Source organism: Prionailurus viverrinus, chromosome D2 (genome assembly GCF_022837055.1).
Source record: "Prionailurus viverrinus isolate Anna chromosome D2, UM_Priviv_1.0, whole genome shotgun sequence".
Lineage (NCBI taxonomy): Eukaryota > Metazoa > Chordata > Mammalia > Carnivora > Felidae > Prionailurus > Prionailurus viverrinus.
The window spans coordinates 77,627,330-77,640,902 of record NC_062571.1 but is presented as its reverse complement, the minus strand read 5'-3'; the positions used below and the strand labels follow the sequence as shown (position 1 = coordinate 77,640,902).

Below are 13,573 nucleotides of genomic sequence, written 5' to 3'. Positions count from 1 at the left end.
GGCTCCAGGCTTCAAGCTGTCAACACAGAGCCTAATGCGGGGTTTGAACTCACGAACCGTGAGATCATGACCTGAGCTGAAGTCGGATGCTTAACCGACTGAGCCACCCAGGCGTCCCAAACATCATGGCTTTAAAACAACACACAAACAACTACCTGCAGTTAGGCAGTCCCTCTCTGCCCGTGTGTGTGCATAAGATTCAAGTTTTGTAAGAGCAAGTGGTTTTTAAAACACATTTAGTACAAAGTAAAACCAACTTTCTAAAAGTTGGCCTAAATGTGCATATGAATATCTAGAATTATTAGGTTTATTGCTAATAAGTTCAGCAATTTTTATAACACATGTGTGAAATTTTCATAATGGTTTTTAACTGTAATACTATAATTGCATTAATAGAAACACAAAGATGGAAGGATTTTAGCATCCTCCTGCACGTGATCTCCGGATATAAAATGTGAGTTATTTTCAAAATGGCAATTAAAAAGGAAAATTCATATTAAAAAATGGAGGGGTATCTGGGTGGCTCAGTCAGTTAAGCGACCGACTCTTGATTTCGGCTGAGATTATGATCTTACGGTTTGTGGGACTGAGCCCCACATGAGGGCTCTGCACTGACAGCATGGAGCCTACTCGGGATTTTCTCTCTCCCTCTCTCTCTGCCCCTCCCATGCTCGAGCTCTCTCTCTCAAAATAAATAAACTTAAAAAAAATGGAGCACATTTGTGTGATCATTCACAAATCAGCCTGAGTAGCACATCCATTATTTGGTATTCCAAGTAACACTTTATAATTCAGCATCACTCAATAACAAACATTATCACAGCATGTGTAAGTCATGTACTTAGTGACATATACCACATGACTAATCCAGGATAACAAATCTCGTTTAAAACTAATAGCTTGATCCCTCCGACGGGTCTGCCTCCCTCCTGTTGCCGCAGGGCCCCTCCCGCAGCGGACCACCAAAGGCAAAGCGAGCTGAGCCTGCCCCTCCTGCCCCTGTGCACCTTGCAGATCCACCCCGGCTAATACGCCAGATCCCATCCAAGCAGCACCACAAGCCTGGCAGTGTGCAAGTAGCCCAGACAGGGGCCACACCACTCCACAGTGAGTCCTGTCTCTGGGAGAGGGGAAGCTAAGGTACACACCAGTCGGACTGTGGCCCCAGCAGTGGGCTGGGGACAGACATCAGGTCTGATTGCGGCCCCGCCCACCAACGCAAGTAACTCCAGACAGCATAGAGGAAGAGCCCTGCAGTTCCGCGCCACTCCAGGGACTATCCAAAATGACGAAACAGAAGAATTCTCCTCAAAAGAAACTCCAGGAAGTAGCGACAGCTAACGAACTGATCAAAAACGATTTAAGCAATGTAACAGAAAATGAATTTAAAATAATAGTCATAAAATTAATCGCTGGGCTTGAAAAAAGTATAGAGGACAGCAGAGAATCTATTGCTACAGAGATCAAGGGACTAAGAAACAGAAAGGAGGAGCTAAAAATGCTATAAATGAGCTGCAAAATAAAATGGAGGAGACCACAGCTCGGATTGAAGAGGCAGAGGAGAGAATAGGTGAATTAGAAGATAAAATTATGGAAAAAGAGGAAGGTAAGAAAAAGAGAGATAAAAAAATCCAGGAGTATGAGGGGAGAATTAGAGAACTAAATGATGTGATAAAATGCAATAATATATGCATAATTGGGATTCCAGAGGAGGAAGAGAGAGAGAAAGGTGCTGAAGGTGTACTTGAAGAAATCATAGCTGAGAACTTCCTTAATCTGGGAAGGAAAAAGGCACTGAAATTCAAGAGGCACAGAGAACTCCCTTCAGACGTGACTTGAATCGATCTTCTGCACGACATATCATAGTGAAAATGGCAAAATACAAGGATAAAGAGAAAATTCTGAAAGCAGCTAGGGATAAACATGCTCTAACATATAAAGGGAGACCAATGAGACTAGTGATGGATCTATCTACTGAAACTTGGCATGCCAGAAAGGAATGGCAAGAAATCTTCAATGTGATGAACAGAAAAAATATGCAGCCAAGAATCCTTTATCCAGCAAGTCTGTCATTTAGAATAGAAGGAGAGATAAAGGTCTTCCCAAACAAACAAAAACTGAAGGAATTCATCACCACTAAACCAGCCCTATAAGAGATCCTAAGGAGGATCCCGTGAGACAAAGTACCAGAGACATCACTACAAGCATGAAACCTACAGACATCACAATGACTCTAAATCCGTATCTTTCTATAATGACACTGAATGTAAACGGACTAAATGCTCCAACCAAAAGACATAGGGTATCAGAATGAATAAAAAAACAAGACCCATCTATTTGCTGTCTACAAGAGACTCATTTTAGACCTGAGGGCACCTTAAGATTGAAAGTGAGGGGATGGAGAACTATCATGCTACTGGAAGTCAAAAGAAAGCTGGAATAGCTTATATCAGATACTTATATCAGACAAACTAGACTTTCAATTAAAGGCTGTAACAAGAGATGAAGAAGGGCATTATATAATAATTACAGGGTCTATCCATCAGGAAGAGCTAACAATTACAAACGTCTATGCGCCGAATACGGGAGCCCCCAAATATATAAAACAGTTAATCACAAACATACGCAACCTTATTGATAAGAATGTGGTAATTGCAGGGGACTTTAATACTCCACTTACAACAATGAATAGATCATCTAGACACAGGATCAATAAAGAAACAAGGGCCCTGAATGATACATTGGATCAGATGGACTTGACAGATTATTTAGACCTCTGCATCCCAAAGCAACAGAATATAATTTCTTCTCGAGTGCACATGGAACATTCTCCAAGATACATCACATACTGGGTCACAAAACAGCCCTTCATAAGTATACAAGAATTGAGATCATACCATGCATACTTTCAGACCACAATGCTATGAAGCTTGAAATCAACCACAGGAAAAAGTCTGGAAAACCTCCAAAAGCATGGAGGTTAAAGAACACCCTACTAAAGAATGAATGGGTCAACCAGGCAATTAGAGAAGAAATTAAAAATATATATGGAAACAAATGAAAATGAAAATACAACAATCCAAACGCTTTGGGAGGCAGCAAAGGCAGTCCTGAGAGGAAAATACATTGCAATCCAGGCCTATCTCAAGAAACAAGAAAAATCCCTTGGGGTGCCTGGGTGGCGCAGTCGGTTAAGCGTCCGACTTCAGCCAGGTCACGATCTCACGGTCCGGGAGTTCGAGCCCCGCGTCAGGCTCTGGGCTGATGGCTCAGAGCCTGGAGCCTGTTTCCGATTCTGTGTCTCCCTCTCTCTCTGCCCCTCCCCCGTTCATGCTCTGTCTCTCTCTGTCCCAAAAATAAATAAACGTTGAAAAAAAAAAAAAATTAAAAAAAAAAAAAAAAAAAAAAAGAAACAAGAAAAATCCCAAATACAAAATCTAACAGCACACCTAAAGGAAATAGAAGCAGAACAGCAGAGACACCCCAAACCCAGCAAAAGAAGAGAAATAATAAAGATCAGAACAGAAATAAACAATATAGAATCTAAAAAAACTGTAGAACAGATCAATGAAACCAAGAGTTGGTTTTTTGAAAAAATAAATAAAATTGATAAACCTCTAGCCAGGCTTCTCAAAAAGAAAAGGGAGATGACCCAAAAAGATAAAATCATGAATGAAAATGGAATTATTACAACCAATCCCTCAGAAATACAAGCAATTATCTGGGAATACTATGAAAAACTATATGCCAACAAACTAGACAACCTGGAAGAAATGGACAAATTCCTAAACACCCACACACTTCCAAAACTCACACAGGAAGAAATAGAAAGCTTAAACAGACCCATAACCAGCGAAGAAATTGAATCAGTTATCAAAAATCTCCCAACAAGTAAGAGTCCAGGACCAGATGGCTTCCCAGGGGAATTCTACCAGACATTTAAAGCAGAGATAATATCTATCCTTCTCAAGCTGTTCCAAAAAATAGAAAGGGAAGGAAAACTTCCAGACTCATTCTATGAAGCCAGTATTACTCTAATTCCTAAACCAGACAGAGACCCAGCAAAAAAAGAGAACTACAGACCAATATCCCTGATGAATACAGATGCAAAAATTCTCAAGATACTAGCAAATCAAATTCAACAGCATATAGAAAGAATTATTCACCATGATCAAGTGGGATTCATTCCTGCGCTGCAGGGCTGGTTCAACATTCACAAATCAATCAGTGCGATACATCACATTAATAAAATAAAAGATAAGAACCATATGATCCTGTCAATCGATGCAGCAAAAGCATTTGACAAAATTCAGCATCCTTTCTTAATAAAAACCCTCGAGAAAGTCAGGGTAGAAGGAACATACTTAAACATCATAAAAGTCATTTAAGAAAAGCCCACAGCTAATATCATCCTCAATAGGGAAAAACTGAGAGCTTTCTCCCTGAGATCAGGAACACGACAGGGATGTCCACTCTCACTGCTGTTGTTTAACATAGTGTTGGAAGTTCTAACATCAGCAATCAGACAACAAAAGGAAATCAAAGGCATCAAGATTGGCAAAGATGAAGTTAAGCTGTCACTTTTTGCAGATGACATGATATTATACATGGAAAATCCGACAGACTCCACCAAAAGTCTGCTAGAACTGATACATGAATTCAGCAAAGTCGCAGGATACAAAATCAGTGTAAAGGAATCAGTTGCATTCTCATACACTAATAATGAAGCAACAGAAAGACAAATAAAGAAACGGATCCCATTCACAACTGCACCAAGAAGCATAAAATACCTAGGAATAAACCTAACCAAAGATGTAAAAGATCTGTATGCTGAAAACTATAGAAAGCTCATGAAGGAAATTGAACAAGATATAAAGAAATGGAAAAACATTCTGTGCTCATGGATTGGAAGAATAAATATTGCTAAAATGTCAATACTACCCAAAGCTATCTACACATTCAATGCAATCCCAATCAAACTTGCACCAGCATTTTTCTCCAAGCTAGAACAAGCAATCCTAAAATTTGTATGGAACCACAAAAGGCCCCAAATAGCCAAAGTAATTTTGAAGAAGACCAAAGCAGGAGGCATCACAATCCCAGACTTTAGCCTCTACTACAAAGCTGTCATCATCAAGACAGCATGGTATTAGCACAAAAAACAGACACATAGACCAATGGAATAGAATAGAAACCCCAGAACTAGACCCACAAACGTATGGCCAACTAATCTTTGATAAAGCAGGAAAGAATATCCAATGGAAAAAAGATAGTCTCTTTAACAAATCGTGCTGGGAGAAATGGACAGCAACATGCAGAAGGATGAAACGAGACCACTTTCTTACACCATTCACAAAACAAACTCAAAATGGATAAAGGACCTGAATGTGAGACAGGAAACCATCAAAACCCTAGAGGAGAAAGCAGGAAAAAACCTCTCTGACCTCAGCCACAGCAATTTCTTACTTGACACATCCCCAAAAGCAAGGGAATTAAAAGCAAAAATGAACTATTGGGACCTCATGAAGATAAAAAGCTTCTGCACAGCAAAGGAAACAATCAACAAAACTAAAAGGCAGCCAGTGGAATGGGAAAAGATATTTGCAAATGAGTTATTGGACAAAGGGCTAGTATCCAAAATCTACAAAGAGCCCACCAAACTCCACACCTGAAAAACAAATAATCCAGTGAAGAAATGGGCAGAAAACATGAATAGACACTTCTCTAAAGAAGACATCTGGATGACCAACAGGCACATGAAAAGATGCTCAACATCGCTCCTCATCAGGGAAATACAAATCAAAACCACACTGCAATACCACCTCATGCCAGTCAGAGTGGCTAAAATGAACAAATCAGGAGACTACAGATGCTGGAAGGATGTGGAGAAACAGGAACCCTCTTGCACTGTTGATGGGAATGCAAACTGGCGTAGCCACTCTGGAAAACAGTGTGGAGGTTCCTCAAAAAATTAAAAATAGACCTGCTCTATGACCCAGCAGGAGCACTGCTAGGAATTTCCCCAAGGGATACAGGAGTGCTGATGCATAGGGGCACTTGTACCCCAATGTTTATAGCAGCACTCTCAACAATGGCCAAATTATGGAAAGAGCCTAAATGCCCATCAACTGATGAATGGATAAAGAAATTGTGGTTTATATACACAATGGAATACTACGTGGCAATGAGAAAGAATGAAATATGGCCTTTTGTAGCAACACGGATGGAACTGGAGAGTGTTATGCTCAGTGAAATAAGTCATACAGAGAAAGACAGATACCATATGCTTTCACTCTTATGTGGATCCTGAGAAACTTAACAGAAGACCATGGGGGCAGGGAAGGGAAAATAATGTTAGAGAGGGAGGGAGCCAAACCATAAGAGACTCTTAAAAACTGAGAATGAACTGAGGGTTGATGGGGGTTGGGAGGGAGGGGGGGGTGGGTGATGGGTATTGAGGAGGGCACCTGTTGGGATGAGCACTGGGTGTTGTATGGAAACCAATTTGACAATAAATTTCATATTTAAAAAAATAAATAAATAAACATTAAAATAAATAAATAAATAAATAAATAAATAAAATGAGATAAAATTAGTTTGCCATGGCTTTATAAAAAAAAAAACAAACTAATAGCTTGCTGATAAACTAGCTATTGAGTCTTTATTAAAGATTTCAGTGTTCAGAAAAAAATGAAAATGACCTGATTTTCCAGAAGCAGGTATATGAATCCCAGATCAGTCAACATTTTTATCTTGTTGCCAAAATGTGTGCTACACGCATTTTTTTAGCTGGAGACGTAGCCCATGTACTATAAATAAAGGTCAGTTCTGAAGCCTGAAACGCCCAGGTTAAATTCCATCTACTGTTTCACACATTACAATACTGAGTTTTTTCTGTAAGATGGGAATAAAAATAGTGCCTACCACATAAAGTTGTAGTGGGGATACAATGAAATGGTCATGCAAAATATTAGCACTTAATACAATCCTCAGAACACGTTGTGATTAAATGGAGAGTCTGACTGGCTGGTGTCACCCACAGAAGGAAACACTACACAAAGGCAAGGGTGAAAGGGAATGTCAAGAGAAGAAATGCTGACAAGAAAGGGAGAGAGCAGATATTAGCAGTGGCAGAAAGGTCTACCGGAAGAAAAGACGAACAAGAGCCTGAAATGGGCCAAACTCAGACCTGTGTCACTGCACCCGACACCCTAGTGATTTCTAAAGACATTACGACTCCACGGAAAGGTATTTAAGGGGCTGCTGGAGGGCACAGCATAAGGTGGCAACCGACAGTCATTTGGGCTGCACCACAAACAACACTTGAAGGCAATGTAAGCTTTCCTGGAACTTCCATCACAATCAGAAGTGGTGATACTTAAAGGGTTAACCCTTCCCCATTTGGAAAACACAATTAGTCAGAATAACGTGTTCACTAAGGGATCATACGAATTTTAACATATGCGTGAGACCTATAATTACATAAAGTACAAAGGACAGAAAATAGCCTTTCTTATGTTTGTTAAAAGATCAAAAATGGTAGAAATGTGATAAATTTATATTATACATGCATAACTTCACAATCCATCTTTGCTGGGGCAAAGAAAAGCAGTCATGCCATCAACAAAAGAAGCTATCTGGGTGCCTGGGTGGCTCAGTCGGTTGAGTGACAATCTCACGGTTCGTGAGTTCGAGCCCTGCATCGGGGTCTGTGCTGACAGCTCAGAGCCTGAAGCCTGCTTCAGATTCTGTGTCTTCCTCTCTCTCTGCCCCTCCCCCACTCATGCTCTGTCTGTCTCTGTCTCAGAAATAAACATTTCCAAAAAAATTAAAAAAAAAAAAGCTACGGAGTAGATAATGCGCGCACATTAAAACAGGAAGCAACCTTCTTCCCTCAGACATCTCTGAATGCACAGAACTCATAAAACACATCACCTCTCAAAATGAAAGAAGAAATGCCATACAGTTTGGTCCTTTCCTCATGGTGTTGAAACAAAAAACAAATCAGATTTGTTAAGAGTTAAAACAACTTGATTCAAATTTTTCAGGAATAGTCTTACTGATGGATCTCTATAGACATGAAAAACAAATAATAGAAATATGAACAAGGAAACGCAGTGATATCTAGTGAGAAAATATCCTAGACTGTAGAAATAAGATGCAGCCATAAAAGGTAGAAAGAAAATTTCCCACTGCATAATACCCTTTCACAAAGCAAACAATTAGTGCTCAGCCTTGATTAACATAACCATTACTCTAAACCTGAATAATCGCTGTTCAAAGTTTCCAGGCAAATAATCACCTCTGCAGAGGATTCAATGTAGAAAATTCTACCAGAACTTTTTTCCAGTATTCTTATATTTGTGATGTCAATGTCACAACGACATACTCACTTGACTTCACATGAGTGGACGCTTAACTCTTTGTGCAGCAGCCCACTGGTGAGATGGTACACCAGGACAGAACCATTACCTGTACCTATCGAAATGATGTAAAAGAAGGGTATTAATCTAATGGGAGTTCCAGATCTTTCCAACAAGTCTTTTCTCAAGATTTTCATCATTTTATAAATTTACCTTTTCTAAAAGGAACCCAAGCGATGAGTGAAGAAAGAGTTAATTTCTCTGTCTTCTCTCTTCTCAAAAAATCTTACGTGGTCTGAATCCTACCTAAATCCAGGGATAGGTTTTTACAGAAAGACTTCAGAACTCTAACTCAATACACACAGGATTTGAAGAAGCATTTTGCTGAGCTTTTTTATACATGAGAACTCATACTTTCTGAGATTTGGAGTGTTTACTATATAGCTGGTCCTCAAAAAGGCAACCTAGCAGAACTCATTAAGCAGGACTTTTGCATTCTTCTTTACAAAGATTTTTTTGTTTTGTCTTTTACATTACATAAATCATAGAGATGGTCAAGTATGGCGGTTCACTGTGGATTACAAGCCTGAGGTCAAGCTCTGGCTCTGTCTTACAGTCTTACAAATCACCTACCTATACTAATCTGTGTTCTTATTCCCATAGAAAATCTATGTGCTGGAGAGTAAATTAGAAGACATATTTTAAACACTTAGTATAGTACCTAGCACAAACTAAGTACTATTTCTGTTATCAGTGTAAATTTGGTTTATAGTTATTATTATGCCTAATGCTTTTCATGGTCTCAGGTAGTGTGTGTGTCTAAAATTTAATTTGAAGGGACATGGCCATACTTAAAAAAGTAAAGTTTCAGTCCTTAAAATGTTTTTATAAATGAAGCCAGAAAAGTCAACAGTATAACTTGTTGGCCAATCACTTTCTCACTGCACATGACTTAAAAAAATGAATGGATTCATGCAAAGTAATCGAATGTAGAAATAACAGAAAAATAATAATAAAAGAAGTAAAAATGCTAGGTAAGCTCCAATTTTAGCTCACCTGCTGAATAAAGCTTCATTAAATATTTTATAAAACTATTTTAGGAAAATACACTATCATACTTGGGTGCATTTATCATCTATTCCACAATAATTAGTCACTTCTAGTGCTGAGACAATATCTAAAAAATTACTAAAATCTTTCAATTAACAGATCTTCATAATAATCAAATGATTTCTATATTCTGCAAGTTTTGATGACGCTGAACCTATGATCTAGCGCTGAGACACTAGCGCTGAGACAATATCTAAAAAATTACTAAAATCTTTCAATTAACAGATCTTCATAATAATCAAATGATTTCTATATTCTGCAAGTTTTGATGACGCTGAACCTATGATCTAATCTTCTAGGGGTGCTATAGGAGGAAGAATTCCACAGTGGAACTCTGCCTCTTTTCCCCTAGTGACTCTACAAAAGCTTAGGCACTTCTTTATGTTTTTTCCTTTTACTTTGTGATTGTATTAAACTCAATAAATGACTTGACTGTCACGACACACCAGTACAATAGAGCTTCTTCTACAACAGAAATCTCAGATCCTGGGGCGCCTGGGTGTCTCAGTCGGTTAAGCATCCAAATCTTGATTTCAGCCCAGGTCATGATCTCACGGGTTTGTGAGTTTGAGCCCCACATCAGGCTCTGTGGTGACAGTGTAGCGTGTGCTTGAGATTCTGTCTCCCTCTCTCTCTGCCCTCGCCCTCTCCCCCCCCACCCCCTTGCTCACTCGCTCTCCCAAAATAAATAAAAATAAACTTAAAAGAAGTTGTAAAAAAAAATTTTAAAAAAGAGGGAAACCTCAGATCCCGACTCAGCTCTTATTATTTAGCTGTGCCAAGAAGTAATTTTCTCCAAGAAATTGACCAAATCCTATTTCACAAATTAGGTATACTGACACTGTACATGCACGTCCATATAATGTACACTGACAAATTCCAATTAAAATTTCTATAAGAGGCTTAATAGTTTCTGAAGCAAAAACTAAATATTTGATTTACATAAATGTGGACACATGTACACACAGACTACCAAACCTTAAAACGCAAACCACTTTTGGAAGACAGTGATAGGAAAAATGGGAAAATCAGAACACTGACAAATAGAATTACTCCAGTGAGCCTTCAGTACTCACAAGTCAACTGTTAGCTGAGACGCTGAGACATCCTAGCAACAAAATAACTGTGGGTCAGGTTTTCATTTTAGGATAAAAAAAAAAAAAAATCACAAATCGTGTTACAGGCCCAGAGTGAAAGCCAGAAGCCAACCAACAGCCTCTTAAGAAAAAATGTTGACAATTTCAAATGAATATACTTTTTGAAATTAGAGAAATGGACTTTAACCTTATATACTTAATAGCAAATTAAAATTTGCTTTCCTCTATAAAGGAAGTTAGGTTACTCACATTACTATAAGTTAATGTGACAGCAAGTTGAAACCCAGACCAATTTTCTATCTATACTACAAAACTTTGCAATTTCAACCCAAAAGGCAAATCTTATTTTAGAGAGACCACAGTCACTTTAAACAACATTTCATACACAATTCATACCAGATGAAGAGCACTGCTATCATTAAAATACTAGCTGTGATTATGTTATTCATTAACAAAAACCCAAAACAAAACGACATGCACAGAATAAGCCTTGGGTAGTCCAAAAGAAGACAAGGAATCTGGATTCAGCATCACACAGGGATTATCCTCTTAACATTTCAGAAAGATACCCATTGTGTCAGGGGCTCTATCACCCAGGGTCAGGTGGAGGAGTGAACACTGCGATCAAAATGAATGAATAGGGGTGCCTGGATGGCTTGGTAGGTTCTTGGTTTGGGCTCAGGTCATGATCTCACAATTCATGAGTTCTAGCCCTACATTGGGCTCCACACTAACAGCGCAGGGCCTTCTCAGGATTCTCTCTCTCTGCCCCTACCCTGTGCTCACACTCTCTCTCTCAAAATAAATAAACTTAAAAAATTTTTAAATTAAATTAAATGACTAAAAAGGGTGGCTTAAAAGGACAGAAAAAAAAAAAATGTTAAGTTTATTTTTATTTTGAGAAGAGATAGAGAGCAAGCAGGGAAGGGGCACAGAGAGAGGGAGACAGAATCCCAAGCAGACCCCACGCTGTCAGCAGAGCCTGATGCGGGGCTCAGACTCACACAGTGAGAGATCATGACCTGAGTCGAAGTCAAGAGTTGGACTCTTAAGTGACCGAGCCACCCAGGCGCCCCAAGAAGCAAAATACTTTAAGATGTGTATATACGTGATTTCACTGGGCCTCTTCGTCCTTATCCTCAAAGGAAGGATTTTCCAGTAACCAGCAAACTTAAATGTCTTATAAACGAAAGGAGGCATGAAGGACTAAAAAAAGAACAGGTCCAATACGCACCAACAGCAAGCAGTGGCTGATACACCTTGATGTTTTTTGTGGTCAGCGGTGGGCACATGCGGATGGCGAACTGAGGTGAGGGCAGCCCTGAAAGCAGTCCCGTCAGCAGGAACCTGAGGTGCACTTCCTGCAGAACGGGGCTTTTAGGATGCTCCTCCCCGGCGATGGCGCTTTGTCCTGATCGGTAATCAAAAATACAAACATATTCATTATAACGTATGCTGAAAGGTAAAGAAACTTTTCAGTGGAAATACTCTTCAGACCTACAGGGTATCACGCAGCACCCGAGGGGCTACAGCTGAACAGTGGTTCTGTACTTGGCTATGGGACTTAAACCGCACCGTCTACCATCTCAGAGGACAGACCACTCCGGAGTACTGCTGTCCGGACTTCAGGGACCTGTCATCTAAGAAGCATGATTTCAGCCTGAGTTCCGGGTACGAGGACACCAAACAAAGCCAATGAGGGGACCTGGGTTCGAGAGCAGCTTCTACGGAGTGGGATATTGCAGTACATTCCCACCTTACCTCCTGCCTTTTTAAAGGGTTGCTTTTCAAACTGATGCACTTGCTCAAGTATACATAAAATAGTAATCGCCAACTGCAGGTTCAAAGAACCCATCTAGATTTCTAATGGGAAATCTTAGTGTGTCAATGTAATTATAAAATTTAAGCCTTATAACTAAATACTTCATATATGAACATATAAAATAACACATATAAATAAGTTATATACGTTACATACAAACATGAGAATATATGTTAATATATGGTATAAATAATGTGTAAACTGTCATGGTTGACAGTTAGATGGGCATTATTTTCAGATATAGCATTTATACTTAGGTTATTAAGTCTCAAACTAAATAGATTCGGTAAAACCATTTTAACAAAACGTGAATATGAAGAGTACAACAAAATCAAGACCACTCACTAAAAAGAGTATAATATACAAATTTTCTTCCTATAAACCACTACTGAATACTGGGACATAGTCGTCAAGAACACATAAGAAAGGATACATGAGTCCACGTGGGTGTGTGTAGACACATACATATACATATGTATGCACACACCACACATACACTGTGAAAGGGGAAAATGTAAATAATTACTGTAAGTGGATGATGGGACTCTGAATGTTGACTATAACTTTCTGAAGCTATAAAGTCGTTTTAATAAAGCGACACTTTAAAATTCATAAGACGTACAGGAAAAATGGCCATCAATTTAATCCAAACAAAATGATCCCTTAAGATCAGTGATACAATTGATATCAGCCTTTGGTAACAAAAAACAGAGTCTAAAGGAATGTGAAGTTCAACATATAGGTACCATGTTTACCAACCCTCTGTAGCTTGGAGTTGACTTCTGAGAATGGCCATATTTTTCTTCAAACTTCTCCCATAGAGGCAATTCACAAGGTAGGGCAGATTAGGTCTTAAAAAGCAGCAGGCTTTACCCAATGAATATAAATCAGGCCTCTGTATTTAAATGAATTGCTTTCAATTATCACTAAGGACATAGTGAATTTCAAATTAAAAGTTTAATTAAAAGTTTTAATTAAAATGTTTTCAAGTAACAAAGCTTTATTTATTTAATGCTTTTAAATCAACTACATTGTCAGGAATTGTATACAATCCGTATCCTTTTGTCTCTTAAAAAAATGTAATTTATATCACTTAGATACCTAAACAGCATGAAATTTCAGCCTCCTGTGGGCTTCATATTACTGATTAGTTCTATGCATGAGTGTTTATAATTCTTTTC

At 38.8% G+C, this 13,573-nt stretch overlaps 1 protein-coding gene across 2 annotated transcripts in view; it reads right to left on the bottom strand.

Annotated features, from left to right (window-relative positions):
- Nucleotides 1-13,573, bottom strand: part of WDR11 (WD repeat domain 11) — a 69,043-nt gene that overhangs the window by 38,893 nt on the left and 16,577 nt on the right. For both annotated transcript variants that reach the window (XR_007145301.1, XM_047824997.1), the window contains exons 10-11: nt 11,805-11,981; nt 8,394-8,478 (exon numbers count right to left, since the gene is read on the bottom strand). Coding sequence is in view for 1 of the 2 variants with exons in the window: in XM_047824997.1 (XP_047680953.1) it covers nt 8,394-8,478; nt 11,805-11,981 (262 nt within the window). In the remaining variant the exon portion in view is untranslated. The remainder of the gene's footprint in view (nt 1-8,393; nt 8,479-11,804; nt 11,982-13,573) is intronic.